Raw genomic sequence first — 18,857 nt, 5'->3', positions numbered from 1 at the left:
GGTGGTAGCGGGCATCAGCACAGGGGTGGCAGCGGGCATCAGCACGGCGGCTGTATGGGTCATCGGCGGAACTCAGCCAACATTATGGCTGCAGTGCCTCACCAGCTTCTGACCTCACCGCACGCCACTGTGTAGCGGGTAAGCAGAAGCAACACAGAACCCTCTTCTACCTATGGCAGTTGGTGGGCACCAGGACCAGAGGTTCTCAACACCAGTGCTACTTTTTTCAAAACTTTGACATATTAGTTTGATTGGAGTTAAACATTTTCAGTGCTATGAATCAAGAGGTGTAATTCTGAGCACATACAGTCAGATATCTCTGTCAGACTGACAGATATTTCATCCAACAAGCTGAAACCATCAGATATTGGGGGTCATTTCGAGTTGATCGCTAGCTGAAAATGTTCGCTGCGCAGCGATGATGCAAAAAAACTGCACTTCTGCGCATGCGGAGCAATGCGCATGTGCGACGTACTTTCACAACGGCCGAAGTAGTTTCACACAAGGTCTAGCGAAGCTTTTCAGTCGCAGTGCTGACCGCAGAGTGATTGACAGGAAGGGGGCGTTTCTGGGTGTCAACTGGCCGTTTTTTAGGGAGTGATTGAAAAAACGCAGGCATGCCTGAAAAACGCAGGCGTGGCTGGGCGAACGCAGGGTGTGTTTGTGACGTCAAATCCGGAACTAAACAGTCTGAAGTGATCGCAATCTAGGAGTAGGTCTGGAGCTACTCTGAAACTAGACAATTATTTTTTGTAGCCGCTGTGCGATCCTTTCGTTTGCACTTCTGCCAAGCTAAGATACACTCCCAGAGAGCGGCGGCTTAGCGTTTGCACGGCTGCTAAAAACAGCTAGCGAGCGATCAACTCGGAATTACCCCTATTGCCATCATCCACCAAGATATTTCACAGTGTATGGTCACAATATCTGCATTCCTCCCCTGTGGAAACAAACATTCTGTTAAGCGGCCGGCTGTGGCAGCACATACACAGCCAGATGCGGCCAACTAATTATCGAATCTTTCAGACATGCTGGACAATTTCATCATGATAATCAGTGGCCGGTAATGGCAATACACTGCACAAGTAACTGGGCGATTCACTGATATGTGGAAGATTGGTCAGATAATTGTACAGTGTATGTACAGCATTAGTCACATCAGTATATTCTTACCAAAATTAGTAAGCTAGAGAAGTGGGCAGGATGTGGAGATAATGGGGGTCATTCCGAGTTGATTGCTCGCTGCCGATTTTTGCAGTGCAGAGATTAAGGAAAAAAACGGCAAAAATGCTCATGCGCATGGTACGCAGCGCGCATGCGCTAAGTACTTTCACACAAAACTTTGTAGACTTCCACAAGCTCGAGCGACGTTTTTTCATCGCTCGAGTGATCGTAATGTGATTGACCGGAAGTGGGTGTTTCTTGTCGGAAACTGTCCGTTTTCAGGGAGTGTGCTAAAAAAACGCAGGCGTGCCAGGTAAAAACGCAGGAGTGGCTGGAGAAATGAGGGAGTGGCTGGCCGAACGCAGGGTGTGTTTGCGACGTCAACCAGGAACTAAACGGACTGAGGTGATCGCAATCTAGGAGTAGGTCTGGAGCTACTCAGAAACTGCAGGAAAATATTTAATAGCAGAACTGCTAATCTTTCGTTCGCAATTCTGCTAAGCTAAGATACACTCCCAGAGGGCGGCAGCCTAGCGTGTGCAATGCTGCTAAAAGCAGCTAGCGAGCGATCAACTCGGAATGAGGGCCAATATGTGAAATTGTGTCATCTTGGCTCTTAGGGCCTAATGACATCAGAGACCCTCCCCCCAAAAGTGGCAGGTAGCATCTCTTCTCCGAGACATAATAAGTAGGGAAGTATTAAATACATAAATTAATAAAGCTGCAATGGGTGAATAAAGCATGCTTAATGTAAAAGTTTGTGTGAGCTGTAACATTAAAAAGTAGAACATTAATATTCTCATTTTGCAAACGCTGCACCCATTTTTTCCATACATACCTCTCCGAAGTTACGCGTCACAGACAACAGGGCTGTACAAGTCACCTAGAAAATGTTGCGATTTCCATTTCCTGCTGTATTGCACATGTGCAGTGAGAAAATAGTTGGGAACATTACTGCTGCACCATTTTCCCAGAGACCTGTGCATGCACAATAGAATCTGGTGCTCCTAGTGATCAGACTATACTGCGCTGCTGGCTAGAGAGGAAGGGCCTGGACAGAAGCTGCACACAGCCCGTCTCCTTTGTTAATACGCCCCTGCTTACATACTGTATGTATTGCTATCAGAGGAAATGCTAATATTGCAGTAATATCAGATGTTAGTGACATGGCGGTTATATCCATGATTAGAATGGCACATAATTTCAATGAATTATTTGTTTTAGGCAACTGACCTGGATTCAGGACTTTGGGGGGAAATCAAATATTCTATATATGGAGCTGGATCTGATCCGTAAGTAAATACACTAATTTTGTTATCTAATGTGAAACATACAGTAAGTATATGATAAGATTGATCAATTATGTGTGAACTACCTCTTTGTGTAACTTTGTTATTTCTTTGGGTTCACACATACAGGTGTTGAATAGGATACCAGCAGGGGTGGTGCAAGGTCTCTCTGCACCCTAGGCAAATCTTCAGCCCAATTCCCCCCAAACCTGTAAACCCCACCACCACCTACCGAATGGTAGATGTAGGTGGGCTGGGGTGAATTGCATCATTAAACATATACAGAGAAAAGAGAAAATACTAAAGGACTTTTAAAGTGATAAAGTATATCTTTACTTATATATAAAGTTAAAAAAACAGTTGTGATTTTGTTCACAATCTACTTTCACTTAAAAAGCGTTATAGTGCCTTCTATTCTTTATATACCGTATAATACTGTATATGGGGTCTGAAGAGGATATTAATTGGGGTTGTATACGGGCAGGGACGTCTTTTAGTATGGGCTCAATGGGCACTTGCCCAAGGGCCCCAGGAGTATAGGGGCCTAGGCTGATAGCTGAGGGTCCCCTCTTTCCAGGGGTACCAGATTTGTAAAAATCGGTTATGGGGAACCAGAGATATCCGACTTCAAAGCAGTGGTCCCCATCCAAGCCTTTTAATTGCTCTTTCCAGCCAGATATCTAGGATTCTGTTTGACTTATAGTTTTTCTGAGGGTGAAAGCTGGGACTCTCCCCTTTTGGTAAACACTGGCAGCTTGTCTCTACTATGCCCAGAACCAGAGATATCAGCCTTCCAGCAGCTGGTCCTTGCGCCAGCTCTGCACGCCTGGTATACATTTTATATTTTCGTTGGTGGATTGCTCTGGCTTCTGAACTCTGATCCCCAAGTCCCCAGCACCTCCTGAAAGGTGAGACTCTTTAGTGTTTTTATCCCATTCAAAGCTAAGAAATCTATTTCCAGGAACTGGAGATATCTGCAGTCAAGCAAACTGCCCTCTCACCGGAAAATGATGAATATTAAGCCCACTCCACTATCCACCCCTCCCCTGCATATTAAACACCCCCTACCACCCTGGAAGTCATGTATCAGGGCCCCTTCATTCAGCCCAATGCCCCCTTATACAGTTCAGTGTTCTCCCTCCCTCCCCATCTCCCACCATCTGTGCAGTAAAGGATTAATTAGTAGAAATTACTGCTCCAGGTCCTACATGCTGAGCTGAAGATAGAACATCCCCTACTGCCCACGGGACATCAAAGCTGCCGCTGATAGCACCCCCAACCCCTACAGCTAGAGGATAGGTAGGGGCCCCAGTGCATTGCTGTGCCCAGGGGCCCACACTGCTGTTAAGACGTCCCTGGAAACAGGATGCCGCCGGTCAGAATACAGACAGCAGCATGTTGACCACTATGATAACAACATCTTGAATTAAATTAATTAACCTTACCCTTAACCCTAACCTTCCCTCTCTGCAGCCTAACCCTAACCCTCCCCGGCATGCTAAAATTCAGGATGTCAGCTGTCAGGATTCCGGTATCATATATATTGCTTTGCTCCTTATTGTGTTCCATCCGCCTATCTGTAAGTTCATTACTGACCCACATACAAAGTCATTCTTCAGTTTTTTGCTTGATGAATTCAGTGGCGCCCTTCAATGGCCGGCGCCCCTAGGCAGCCGCCTAAAGCTGCCTAATGGTAGAGCCGACCCTGGATACCAGCTATAGGCAGTAACAAAATCAAATACAGAGCGCTAGAAGCACTTTCATTAATACGTCTCAAAAGACTTCCTACAGAATAGTGCTACTACGCATGTAGCTATCATTCCCATAGAAGTCCATTGTGTTTAACTTCATGTTAGCATTCTAAGTTGTGCATGCCATGTAAGAATGGAAGAAAAACAAGCAATTTCTGTGTTTGTATAAAGTGATGTAACGTCAGGCTTATCTTCACCCTGTGCCGACATCTTTCGAGGGGGAGGGGCTGTAAGAGCTGCACCGCAGTAGCAAATCTGGCCAACCAGGGGGATCATTCAGGTGTGGTTGTTCTTCCTACTCCTTTGCAATAATTTGACACATGTAATTGCGATTATATGCTAATATGGGTAGAAGCCAGCTCAAGCAAAAGGATGCCCACTGCAATCGCATCTTTTGCATACAGCAGAAACATTGCTAACATCACATCAGGTTGCCATGCAGAGCCGGAGTGCCTCTGCAGACGCGCAGATTTAGCTGCTCTTCTGGGATATACAGGCCGCTCCAGTAGCAAGTGTGATCGCAGCTGCTAATATACGCAGGTCCAGAAATCATCATCCGAACAGCCATGACATGCCTGCGTTTTCACGACCACTACCTGTTACCACCCACAAATGCCGACTTCACTTTGTGACTAAAATCTGGCTGCGACCGCACTCGCTGCACGTGCATACCACGGCTCATATGCATGCACACTGCAAAACACTGATCGATATGCATACAAACATCTCTTTGTGTACGCACCCGAAAGATCCCCAGATGCATGGGGGACCACAAGGCACTGCATGCACACTCCTACAGTAGTTACGGCACTGTGCAACATGTTAGTATAGGTTTATTTAGGTTTATTTGTTTCAGGTTTTTTGACTGTCTGTGCTTAAGTCCTTTTGATAGGCTTCTGATAACACGTATTAAAATGTTTAGGATTAAAGCTTGTGTGCACATTGTGAATGATTCTGTAAGTTGTGTCAGTTATGGTGCCAGCTTCTTCATTTAGCAGATAAAGTAGAGAGTTTCAGTTCCCAGGGTGACTTGGCAGCAGAGGTGGATTTAGACCTCATGGTACCCTAAGCAAGACAACAATTTGGGGCCCCCCTTCCTCAAACAATCCTCAGTGTGCCCTCCCAACACCAATTGTAGCATACAGACCCTCACTCATTGTGACGCCCCCCATTCAGTATACGCTCCCCAATCTGCCCCCCGCCCAATTATAGCTTGCAGATGGTAGTAGTACTAGTGTACTAAAAATCACACTGTAGGCACTGCTTGCATGCAACTGGCACCTGGCAGCTATCTAGTCACTGACAGCCTGCCGGGAGTATTCAGCCAGCCCAGCACTCGGGCATTTTTTATGGAAATCAGAAATGCCCTGCCAACTGTCGGTGAGCCCTCTGGGACCTGCCGGGCCCTTGTGGCTTTGTCACTTAATTGTCAGACCTCGTACAATAAAGTCACACTAATGGCACTGATATATAGGGGGTAATTCCAAGTTGATTGCAGCAGGAATTTTTTTTAGCAGTTGGGCAAAACCATGTGCACTGCAGGGGGGGCAGATATAACATGTGCAGAGAGAGTTAGATTTGGGTGGGTTATTTTGTTTCTGTGCAGGGTAAATACTGGCTGCTTTATTTTTACACTGCAATTTAGAGCACCACATCCAAATCTATCTCTCTCTACACATGTTATATCTGCCTCCCCTGCAGTGCACATGGTTTTGCCCAACTGCTAACAAAGTTCCTGTTGCGATCAACTCAGAATTACCCCCATAGTCAATACAGTAACTGACTGAGGGGTGCAATATTGGATATTATAAGGGATAGGGGATGTGCTACAATCAGTGGGGGCGGGGGGGCACTGATATATTATGAAGGAATCCACACCTTACAATACTTATTATTTCACCCAATTACATTAGTGTTGACTGCATTATATATGAGTGCCTCTCCTCCCTTACTGATTGTAGCAGCCTAGCATCTCCCCCATCCCTTATAATACCCATTATTACACCCCTCAGTCGGTGTGACTGCACTGATTATATATCAGTACCCCACTGATTGTAGCAGGTATCTCCTATCAGTGACGTGCGGTGGGGTGAGGCGGGTGAGGCAGGTGAGGCAGAGCCTTTCCTGTCATACTAACGTTTGCACCAGAACTTTAACTGTATAAAGTATATGAAAAATACAAAGAATATGTTAGAAATATCATCTTTGTATTATTCTAATCCTTTTTATAGTGAAAACTCTGGGGTAAAAAGTCTATGGCAGGTGAGGCAGTGCCCCACCTGTCTATCTTTTCTGAACATCTCAGATAAAAACTCAAACATTTTCGAGGAGCGTATACTGCTGCACCTGTGTATAATTCCCACATGAACTCTTGGGCTCCTATATTGTGTGCAAATCTGGCTCTGGTACTAGCCTGTGCCTCCTGAGCCATTTACCTCACCGCACGTCCCTGTCTCCTATACATGGAAGTACTTACAATAGAGTATAATAGCATATTGATATATCACCAGTCAGTGTGTGTCTCCTCCCCAGCCATGATTGTAGCAGGTGGATGTTAGACACTATACTTAAAACAACACTGTCCACCCCACATCTCCCACTCCCACCTCATTGGAATTTGAAGAAGGTGGACGTTATATCAAATTTGAAAAATACTGTAATAAAGTACACTGGAAGACCTCATGTACTTTTCTGTGCACATACTGGCTCCTTTCTCCAAGCATCTGATGTCATACACACGTGTGTCATGACTGGTCACACGCACAGTACTGCAGGACTGGAGACACAGGCATGTGCTGGAACCGGCACCCAACAGCTGTCTAATCACTGACAGCCTGCCAGTGCTATTCATCCAGCCCAGCTCTTGGACAATTTTGGTGAAGCTTGTGGTCCACCGGAAATGCCCTTTATACAGCTTGTTGGCGGGCCCCATGGTACCAGCAGGGCCTCCTGGAATCAACAGGGCCCTAAGCAGTCACTTTGGTTGCCTTGTGGTAAATCCTCCACTGCCTGACAGTGAAAATGGGCATAGCAGCACTGGTCTTATCTGTAAACCTACACTCATGGAATGTCTGGGAGACTCCCAAATCTCAAGTGGCTCTGCCAGACACCTTAAAGCAGGCCTGGCCAACCTGTTGCTCTCCAGATGTTGTGAAACTACACATCCCAGCATGCTCTGACACAGTTTTAGCATTCCTTAATAGCAAAACTGTGGCAAAGCATGATGGGAATTGTAGTTTTACAACAGCTGGATAGCCACAGGTTGGCCAGGCCTGCCTTAAAGAGTAGACAACACTCCCACATGCCCCTCGATGCTCCCACTGTCATCCACTTTCCTAGTAAAGTGGGTGGTCTGGGCAGCTTGATGAGGGGGTGGGGCAGTAATGGCCCAATTGCAGTGACAAGTCCCTCACTGTCAGGATGTTGGTAAGTATGAACTATTTCAATTTTCTATACCAACTGTGTAGTTGTTACCGATATCCAGACTCTAGGTTGACACTGTCTAGGTCGACACACATTAGGTCAACACCTATTGGTCAACATTGAGTAGGTCGACACAGGAAATAGATGGACACTGTCATTAGGTCAACATGAACAAGGTTGACATGATATTTCACTTTTTCCCCCTTTTTTTATTTTTTCATACTTTACGATCCACGTGGACTACAATTGGGAATGGTAACCTGTGTCAAGCGCAGCGGTAGCAGAGCGAGGCACCTTGCCTGTAGCATGGCGAGCAAAGGGGACATGGTGCACTAATTGGGGTTCCCAATCACGAAGAAAATGACACTAAGAAAACATAAAAAACTCATGTCGACCTTTTTCCATGTTGGCCTTTTTCATGTCAACCTAATGGCCGTGTCTATTTCCTGTGTTGACCTAATCATTGTCGACCAATAGGTGTCAACCTAATGTGTGTCGACCTAGACACTGTCGACCCTGAGTACCATATCTGTTGTTACCTACTTTGCAATCCTCTCTGAGATGGTCAAGGTGGCATGTGCAGGGGTGTGGTACTTGAATTCATTAATTGCAGTACCAGCTAGAGATGTGCACTTGAAATTTTTCGGGTTTTGTGTTTTGGTTTTGGGTTCGGTTCCGTGGCCATGTTTTGGGTTCGAACGCGTTTTGGCAAAACCTCAAAGAATTTTTTTTGTCGGATTCGGGTGTGTTTTGGATTCGGGTGTTTTTTTCAAAAAACCCTAAAAAACAGCTTAAATCATAGAATTTGGGGGTCATTTTGATCCCAAAGTATTATTAACCTCAATAACCATAATTTCCACTCATTTTCAGTCTATTCTGAACACCTCACACCTCACAATATTATTTTTAGTCCTAAAATTTGCACCGAGGTCGCTGGATGACTAAGCTCAGCGACCCAAGTGGCCAACACAAACACCTGGCCCATCTAGGAGTGGCACTGCAGTGTCACGCAGGATGGCCCTTCCAAAAAACACTCCCCAAACAGCACATGACGCAAAGAAAAAAAGAGGTGCAATGAGGTAGCTGTGTGACTAAGCTCAGCGACCCAAGTGGGCGACACAAACACCTGGCCCATCTAGGAGTGGCACTGCAGTGTCAGGCCGGATGGCCCTTCCAAAAAATACTCCCCAAACAGCACATGACGCAAAGAAGAAAAAAAAGAGGCGCAATGAGGTAGCTGTGTGACTAAGATAAGTGACCCTAGTGGCCGACACAAACACCTGGCCCATCTAGGAGTGGCACTGCAGTGTCAGGCCGGATGGCCCTTCCAAAAAATACTCCCCAAACAGCACATGACGCAAAGAAGAAAAAAAAAAGAGGCGCAATGAGGTAGCTGTGTGAGTAAGCTAAGCGACCCTAGTGGCCGACACAAACACCTGGCCCATCTAGGAGTGGCACTGCAGTGTCAGGCCGGATGGCCCTTCCAAAAAATACTCCCCAAACAGCACATGACGCAAAGAAGAAAAAAAAGAGGCGCAATGAGGTAGCTGTGTGACTAAGATAAGTGACCCTAGTGGCCGACACAAACACCTGGCACATCTAGGAGTGGCACTGCAGTGTCACGCAGGATGGCCCTTCCAAAAAACACTCCCCAAACAGCACATGACGCAAAGAAGAAAAAAAAGAGAGGCAATGAGGTAGCTGTGTGACTAAGATAAGTGACCCTAGTGGCCGACACAAACACCTGGCCCATCTAGGAGTGGCACTGCAGTGTCACGCAGGATGGCCCTTCCAAAAAACACTCCCCAAACAGCACATGACGCAAAGAAAAATGAAAGAAAAAAGAGGTGCAAGATGGAATTGTCCTTGGGCCCTCCCACCCACCCTTATGTTGTATAAACAGGACATGCACACTTTAACCAACCCATCATTTCAGTGACAGGGTCTGCCACACGACTGTGACTGAAATGACGGGTTGGTTTAGACCCCCACCAAAAAAGAAGCAATTAATCTCTCCTTGCACAAACTGGCTCCACAGAGGCAAGATGTCCACCTCATCATCATCCTCCAATTCATCACCGTGTACATCCCCCTCCTCACAGATTATCAATTCGTCCCCACTGGAATCCACCATCACAGCTCCCTGTGTACTTTGTGGAGGCAATTGCTGCTGGTGAATGTCTCCATGGAGGAATTGATTATAATTCATTTTAATGAACATCATCTTCTCCACATTTTCTGGAAGTAACCTCGTACGCCGATTGCTGACAAGGTGAGCGGCGGCACTAAACACTCTTTCGGAGTACACACTTGTGGGAGGGCAACTTAGGTAGAATAAAGCCAGTTTGTGCAAGGGCCTCCAAATTGCCTCTTTTTCCTGCCAGTATACGTACGGACTGTCTGACGTGCCTACTTGGATGCGGTCACTCATATAATCCTCCACCATTCTTTCAATGGGGAGAGAATCATATGCAGTGACAGTAGACGACATGTCCGTACTCGTTGTCAGGTCCTTCAGTCCGGACCAGATGTCAGCATCAGCAGTCGCTCCAGACTGCCCTGCATCACCGCCAGCGGGTGGGCTCGGAATTCTGAGCCTTTTCCTCGCACCCCCAGTTGCGGGAGAATGTGAAGGAGGAGATGTTGACAGGTCGCGTTCCACTTGACTTGACAATTTTCTCACCAGCAGTTCTTTGAACCCCTGCAGACTTGTGTCTGCCGGAAAGAGAGATACAACGTAGGTTTTAAATCTAGGATCGAGCACGGTGGCCAAAATGTAGTTCTCTGATTTCAACAGATTGACCACCCGTGAATCCTTGTTAAGCGAATTAAGGGCTCCATCCACAAGTCCCACATGCCTAGCGGAATCGCTCAGTGTTAGCTCCTCCTTCAATGTCTCCAGCTTCTTCTGCAAAAGCCTGATGAGGGGAATGACCTGACTCAGGCTGGCAGTGTCTGAACTGACTTCACGTGTGGCAAGTTCAAAAGGTTGCAGAACCTTGCACAACGTTGAAATCATTCTCCACTGCGCTTGAGACAGGTGCATTCCACCTCCTATATCGTGGTCAGTTGTATAGGCTTGAATGGCCTTTTGCTGCTCCTCCAACCTCTGAAGCATATAGAGGGTTGAATTCCACCTCATTACCACTTCTTGCTTCAGATGATGGCAGGGCAGGTTCAGGCGTTTTTGGTGTTACTCCTGTCTTCTGTACGTGGTGCCTGTACGCCGAAAGTGTTCCGCAATTCTTCTGGCCACTGACAGCATCTCTTGCACGCCCCTCTCGTTTTTTAAATAATTCTGCACCACCAAATTCAAGGTATGTGCAAAACATGGGACGTGCTGGAATTTGCCCATATTTAATGCACACACAATATTGCTGGCGTTGTCCGATGCCACAAATCCACAGGAGAGTCCAATTGGGGTAAGCCATTCTGCGATGATCTTCCTCAGTTGCCGTAAGAGGTTTTCAGCTGTGTGCGTATTCTGGAAAGCGGTGATACAAAGCGTAGCCAGCCTAGGAAAGAGTTGGCGTTTGCGAGATGCTGCTACTGGTGCCGCCGCTGCTGTTCTTGCGGCGGGAGTCAATACATCTACCCAGTGGGCTGTCACCGTCATATAGTCCGGAGTCTGCCCTGCTCCACATGTCCGTGGTTAAGTGGACATTGGGTACAACTGCATTTTTTAGGACACTGGTGAGTCTTTTTCTGAGGTCTGTGTACATTTTTGGTATCGCCTGCCTAGAGAAATGGAACCTAGATGGTATTTGGTACCGGGGACACAGTACCTCAAACAAGTCTATAGTTGGCTCTGCAGTAATGATGGATACCGGAACCACGTTTCTCACCGCCCAGGATGCCAAGGCCTCAGTTATCCGCTTTGTAGCAGGATGACTGCTGTGATATTTCATCTTCCTCGCAAAGGACTGTTGGACAGTCAATTGCTTGGTGGAAGTAGTAAAAGTGGTCTTACGACTTCCCCTCTGGGATGACCATCGACTCCTAGCAGCAACAACAGCAGCGCCAGCAGCAGTAGGCGTTACACTCAAGGATGCATCGGAGGAATCCCAAGCAGGAGAGGACTCGTCAGAATTGCCAGTGACATGGCCTGCAGGACTATTGGCATTCCTGGGGAAGGAGGAAATTGACACTGAGGGAGTTGGTGGGGTGGTTTGCGTGAGCTTGGTTACAAGAGGAAGGGATTTACTGGTCAGTGGACTGCTTCCGCTGTCGCCCAAAGTTTTTGTACTTGTCACTGACTTATGATGAATGCGCTGCAGGTGACGTATAAGGGAGGATGTTCCGAGGTGGTTAACGTCCTTACCCCTACTTATTACAGCTTGACAAAGGCAACACACGGCTTGACACCTGTTGTCCGCATTTCTGTTGAAATACCACACCGAAGAGCTGATTTTTTTTGGTATTTTCACCAGGCATGTCAATGGCCATATTCCTCCCACGGACAACAGGTGTCTCCCCGGGTGCCTGACTTAAACAAACCACCTCACCATCAGAATCCTCCTGGTCAATTTCCTCCCCAGTGCCAGCAACACCCATATCCTCCTCATCCTGGTGTACTTCAACACTGACATCTTCAATCTTACTATCAGGAACTGGACTGCGGGTGCTCCTTCCAGCACTTGCAGGGGGCGTGCAAATGGTGGAAGGCGCATGCTCTTCACGTCCAGTGTTGGGAAGGTCAGGCATCGCAACCGACACAATTGGACTCTCCTTGTGGATTTGTGATTTCGAAGAACGCACAGTTCTTTGCTGTGCTTTTGCCAGCTTAAGTCTTTTCATTTTTCTAGCGAGAGGCTGAGTGCTTCCATCCTCATGTGAAGCTGAACCACTAGCCATGAACATAGGCCAGGGCCTCAGCCGTTCCTTGACACTCCGTGTGGTAAATGGCATATTGGCAAGTTTACGCTTCTCCTCTGACGATTTTATTTTAGATTTTTGAGTCCTTTTTTTACTGATATTTTGTGTTTTGGATTTTACATGCTCTGTACTATGACATTGGGCATCGGCCTTGGCAGACGACGTTGATGGAATTTCATCGTCTCGGCCATGACTAGTGGCAGCAGCTTCAGCACGAGGTGGAAGTGGATCTTGATCTTTCCCTATTTTTGGAACCTCAACATTTTTGTTCTCCATATTTTAATAGGCACAACTAAAAGGCACCTCAGGTAAACAATGGAGATGGATGGATACTAGTATACTTATGGATGACGAGTGACTGACGACACAGAGGTAGCTACAGCCGTGGACTACCGTACTGCGTCTGCTAGTATAGAGATGATAATGATATAAAAAATATATATATATATCACTACTGCAGGTATATATAATATAATGACGGACCTGCTGGACACTGTCAGCAGACTCCTAAACTACTAGTATGAAGAAGATAGAAAAAAAAAAACCTTACCACAGGTAGGTATACAATTATGGACGAGCACTGACGACACAGAGGTAGCTACAGCCGTGGACTACCGTACTGCGTCTGCTAGTATAGAGATGATAATGATATAAAAAATATATATATATCACTACTGCAGGTATATATAATATAATGACGGACCTGCTGGACACTGTCAGCAGACTCCTAAACTACTAGTATGAAGAAGATAGAAAAAAAAACCCCACCACAGGTAGGTATACAATTATGGACGAGCACTGACGACACAGAGGTAGCTACAGCCGTGGACTACCGTACTGCGTCTGCTAGTATAGAGATGATAATGAGATAAAAAATATATATATATCACTACTGCAGGTATATATAATATAATGACGGACCTGCTGGACACTGTCAGCAGACTCCTAAACTACTAGTATGAAGAAGATAGGAAAAAAAAACCCACCACAGGTAGGTATACAATTATGGACGAGCACTGACGACACAGAGGTAGCTACAGCCGTGGACTACCGTACTGCGTCTGCTAGTATAGAGATGATAATGATATAAAAAATATATATATATCACTACTGCAGGTATATATAATATAATGACGGACCTGCTGGACACTGTCAGTAGACTCCTAAATTACTAGTATGAAGAAGATAGAAAAAAAACCCCCACCACAGGTAGGTATACAATTATGGACGAGCACTGACGACACAGAGGTAGCTACAGCCGTGGACTACCGTACTGCGTCTGCTAATATAGAGATGATAAAGATGATAGAGATGAACAAAAAAAATATAACACTACTGCAGGTAAATATTTATATAATATAATGAATGACGGACCTGCTGGACACTGTCAGCAGAATGCGTTTATAGAATAAAAAAAAAAAACACCACAGCAGTGTTTAACTTTTTCAGGCAGACAATATACTGGTGGTCACTGGTCAGTCACACTGGCAGCAAAAGTGTGCACTGTACTACTGCTATAACTGCACCCCAGTCTCCCCCACAATTCAGCTGTGTGAGCAGTGAGCACTCAGCACAGTCAGAAATACATATAGATGATATTATCATGCAGCACACTGAGGCTGAGCACAGATATGGTATGTGACTGTGTATCGTTTTTTTTCAGGCAGAGAACGGATTATATTAAATAATAAATAAAACTGGTGGTGGTCAGTCACTAGTAACTATCAGCAAAACTCTGCACTCTGAGTACTCCTAATGCTCCCCAAAATTACTAAGTAATCAACTCAAGTGTCTCTATCTATTCTAACGGAGAGGACGCCAGCCACGTCCTCTCCCTATCAATCTCAATGCACGTGTGAAAATGGCGGCGACGCGCGGCTCCTTATATAGAATCCGAGTCTCGCGATAGAATACGAGCCTCGCGAGAATCCGACAGCGGGATGATGACGTTCGGGCGCGCTCGGGTTAGCCGAGCAAGGCGGGAAGATCCGAGTCTGCCTCGGACCCGTGTAAAAAGGCTGAAGTTCGGGGGGGTTCGGATTCCGAGGAACCGAACCCGCTCATCTCTAGTACCAGCAGCTGTGTGTAATGACACAAGCGCTGCATTATGCCACACAGGTGGAGCCATGATATCACAATTCTCTTCACCATGGTCCTGTCTCTACAATGGAAAAGTGGATGGGATCCATGAGAATCTCCTCAAATTCAGGAGGTTCCCAGACTTTCCAGGAGAGAAGGCATGTATAAATGTCTACTGTCCTGCCTTCCTATCGTTAAAGCACATTTACTGAATCACATAGGGGGTTATTCAGATGTGTTGAAGGTGTGCTGTGCATTACAAAGTACCAATTATCAGTACTTTGCGTATGCGCAGGACCTGTGCAATGTAACACACAGTACAGCATCAGCCGGTCAGTGATAGACAGTCTGATACCATTTGAGGGTGGTGACCATAGGCGTTTCTATAATGGGTGCAGTGTGTGCGGTGTCCAGGGGGCCCCCACCGCACCCATATATTATACTTACCACTCCGGAGTCCCACAGCCATTTCCGAGTGACTTGCGCATGCACGGGCACCATGTTCCCAGAGACCTGTGCATGAGCAGTAGATGCCAGAGTCTACTTGCTGCTGGGCAGGAGGGGCCCCATGACAGAGGCTGCACACGGGTCCCCTCTTCCCTTAAAATGCATCGGTGGTGACAGTCTCTGTTTCTCCAGAGACACATTACCATTTATGAGGAGGGAAGAGACCAGGGATCTCTGTGGTTGCATGAAACCGCAAGCTGCCCAATGGTGAGTGATCTGATGCTGCATCCTAGGATCAGGTCAGATCACTACTGCAACAGAAGGCATCTGCTTGTAATAGACGCCTCCTGCTGCATCACCAGACAGAACTATTCACTGCATCCAAGAAAGTTATAGCAACTACAACCATATCTAAATCAGATCCATAGTGAGATGCTGCAGTTTAATCTGTAAGAGGACACCCAGGTGAAGTGTCCAAGCTCTGATTGTCTCAGGAAGTTGTGAAGGTAAAACCTTGTTTGGCACAGTGGTAGAGATGGCATTGCTGTTTGTAGATTTTCTATTGTGTAGGCATATACTTTCTTACACCACCAGGGTGTGTGATTCGGTAGTGTTGTCCATCACTAATCTAGTCTTACTGCAGTACGTTCTGACCTCAGAATTCATACCACCATTGTTGTTTGAATGTATCTGTTTTATGATAATACAGTTACACCATACAGTACATCCACTTTGAATGTATTCCATGTTTAACTGCTGTCATGTTTAAAACTATGTTATGAGCATGATCAGGTAGCAGCACAGTTAGCATTACCGCCTCACAGCACCATACCTCCCAACGGTCCCGATTTTTGCGGGACAGTCTTCTTTATTGGTACTGTCCCGTTCTCCCACCTGTGGGCCGCAGTGTCCCGCGGTGGAGGAGGAGGGCAGTTGGGAGACTCCTGTCAGTCACTGCTCTGCCTAGCAGAGCAGCTGTGAATAGATGTTGTACGCATGCGCATAGCACTATTCACGGGAGTCAGAGGGCACCATTCACTGTGATTATCACCTAGTAGTCACTGTGCAACGCCGGACACCAGCGGTAATTTACCAGCGGCTTGTTTTGGGACTGCAGTGGCACTTTACACGCTGGAGGTCGGAGACGTCCGGAGCCTCCAAGCCGCACCTTACCGGCAGCGCAGTGAATATCCAGCTGGATACGTCTACGAACTGAGACGGAGGGTGAGCGTTCTATCATACAGCCAGCCTGATTAGGCAATCAGGAAGTGTTTTGCTATTTGCACAAGGAGTCGTTTGAGACTTTGTAACAACAAGTGGTGATTATTGTATCTGATTACCTGGTCTCTCTACAATTAATAAGTGAATGACTTGTGGATACTCTCAGAACAACAAATAACAAGTACATTCCTTATATCACATATTGTGGGCATTGTTCATATAAGGGAGCTGATCCATCTCTCTATATCTTTATGTGCACATAAAAAGCCGGCTATTAGAAATAGGACATCGCATGTGATAATCTGTGTATGTATATGGTTGTTTTAATTATTAATTATTATTTTTTATGTGGTGAAAATATATTTATTTATATACGAATTGGATATCCATGGGATCAATTTAATAATAAATAAAAGGTTCTTTTTATGTACATGTGAATTCACTTTATTTAGATCCTGGAAGGATTTTGAATAGTGCAGTGTGTTTTTCCTATATTGGACTGGGGGCATGCTAGCAACTCACAGAGTACTGGGCATGCCCCGCAGCGATGGAAAGTGGGGGCATGGCTCGCGATCACGGCACTCCCGTAAATCAACACCCCTTTTCTATGAACCACGCCCCCTTCTCAGCCAATCATCTTTGCCGCGCTAGGCAGTCCCTCCTTAGCATCTCCTGATGTTGGGAGGTATGCAACTCTGAGGTCATGGAGTTTAATTCCTGGACACATGCATTTATAGTCTTCCAGTGCTTGTGTGGGTTTCCTCTTGATGCTTCAATTTCCTCCCACACTCCAAAAACATGCTTGTAGTTTCATTGTCTGCTGACAAAAATGTAGGACTAGCTCTGGGCCGTAACTAGGGGGGAGCTAAGGGGATATGTGCCCCGGGTGCAAGATTTGAGGGGGCACCAGGGAGTTACAGATAATATGGTGTAGCATATAAGGGGATGTAGTGTAGTGTAGCATATGGGGGTGTCCATTCAGGTGGTCGACAATGTTAAGGTCAACACTCATTAGGTCGATCACTATTAGTCGACATTGACATGGTCGACGTGGACAAATGGTCATCACATGCAAATGGTCGACACATGAAAGGTCGGCACATCAAAAGGTTGACATGCACTATTCACATTTTTTTCTTTTATGGAACTTTTTCATACTTTACGATGCACGTGGACTACGATTGGGAACAATAACCTGTGCCGAGCGCAGCGGTAGCAGAGCGAGGCACCTTGCTTGGCGAGTGAAGCGAGCCATGCGAGGGGACGTGATGCACTAATTGGGGTTACCCGTCACTTTCCGAGTTGATTGTAGCTGTGTTTTCTGCGTAATGACCCCCCGTATCCCCTAATTCAGAGTTGATCGCAGCAGCAAATTTGTTAGCAATTGGGCAAAACCATGTGCACTGCAGGGGGGGCAGATATAACATGTGCAGAGAGAGTTAGATTGGGTTGGGTGTGTTCAAACTGAAATCTATAAAGCAGCCAGTATTTACCCTGCACAGAAACAAAGCAACCCACCCAAATCTAACTCTCGCTGCACATGTTATATCTGCCCCCCTTGCAGTGCACATGGTTTTGCCCAACTGCTAACAAATTTGTTGCTGCAATCAACTCTGAATTACCCCCATAGTCTCATATACATTACCCCATAGCCGCACACAGAAATGCCGCCCCATAGCTACACACACATGCATGCCGCACCCATAGCCTCACACACGCTACACCTATAGCCTTGCACACACACACACGCACGCTGCCCCATAGCAAGGGCGTAGCTACCATAGGTGGAGGCAGTGCAGCTGCTATGGTGCCCAGAGCTGAGAAGGGCCCACCTTCGTTGTCAAAGTTACATGTGTTATATACATTTTTCACCATTGGGTGGTACATAGGGGTCCTTTCAAACTTTTTCCTTGTGGCCTTCAATATATCTAGGTATGCCCCTGCTCATTGTAGTGAGGTATAAAATTAACTGGGAAACATTTTAATGTGATACACAGTAATATGAACCGGGACACTGTAATCAGGCACAATATGAATAGGCAGCACTATATAACATACTGTGAACTGGGGTACTGTGTGGCATAATGTGTACTGGCAACTCTGAAATGTGACATAGGGTGAACTTAAGCACTACTGAGATTCATAAAAGAAACGAGGGCACTACTATGGGGCATAACATTAAATAAGGCTCTACTATGGTTCAGAAAATGAACTAGAGCACTATTATAGGGCATAAAATGAACAACTGCTGCAGAGAAGTGCCTCTCTAGAAGCACTGGGACGGGAAGCAGTCAATTGACTGCCTGTTGGGATCCCGGCGGTCAGGATACCGAAGCAAGAATCCTGACACCAGCTGAAATACTGGCAGTCGCAGTCCTGACCACCGGCTGGTTACCCCTCTTGGGTGGTGGTCCACACTACCACCCAGAGGGGAACAGAAACCTGTGGTGGCTAAAGGTCGCAAGCGGGCATGAAGCATGGCGAGTGCAGCGAGCCCACGAGGGGACACACTACACTCGCCGCCAAGATCCCAGCTGCTTAATATTTGAGGTCCCCCTAGAAAACTTGTGTTTCGTGCAGCACTGCTGTTAACCCCCCTTACCCCCAGCCA

The 18,857-nt window shown here is 46.4% G+C and overlaps 1 protein-coding gene across 1 annotated transcript in view; it reads left to right on the top strand.

The window, feature by feature from the left end:
- CDHR1 (cadherin related family member 1) overlaps positions 1-18,857 on the top strand; it is a 267,836-nt gene that overhangs the window by 164,750 nt on the left and 84,229 nt on the right. The window contains exon 14 of the mRNA XM_063958865.1: positions 2,386-2,453. Coding sequence (XP_063814935.1) covers positions 2,386-2,453 — 68 coding nt within the window. The remainder of the gene's footprint in view (positions 1-2,385; positions 2,454-18,857) is intronic.

This window comes from Pseudophryne corroboree, chromosome 3 (genome assembly GCF_028390025.1).
Source record: "Pseudophryne corroboree isolate aPseCor3 chromosome 3, aPseCor3.hap2, whole genome shotgun sequence".
Taxonomy (NCBI): domain Eukaryota; kingdom Metazoa; phylum Chordata; class Amphibia; order Anura; family Myobatrachidae; genus Pseudophryne; species Pseudophryne corroboree.
The sequence above is the reverse complement of the archived record's forward strand: the minus strand, read 5'-3'. Positions and strand labels throughout refer to the sequence as shown.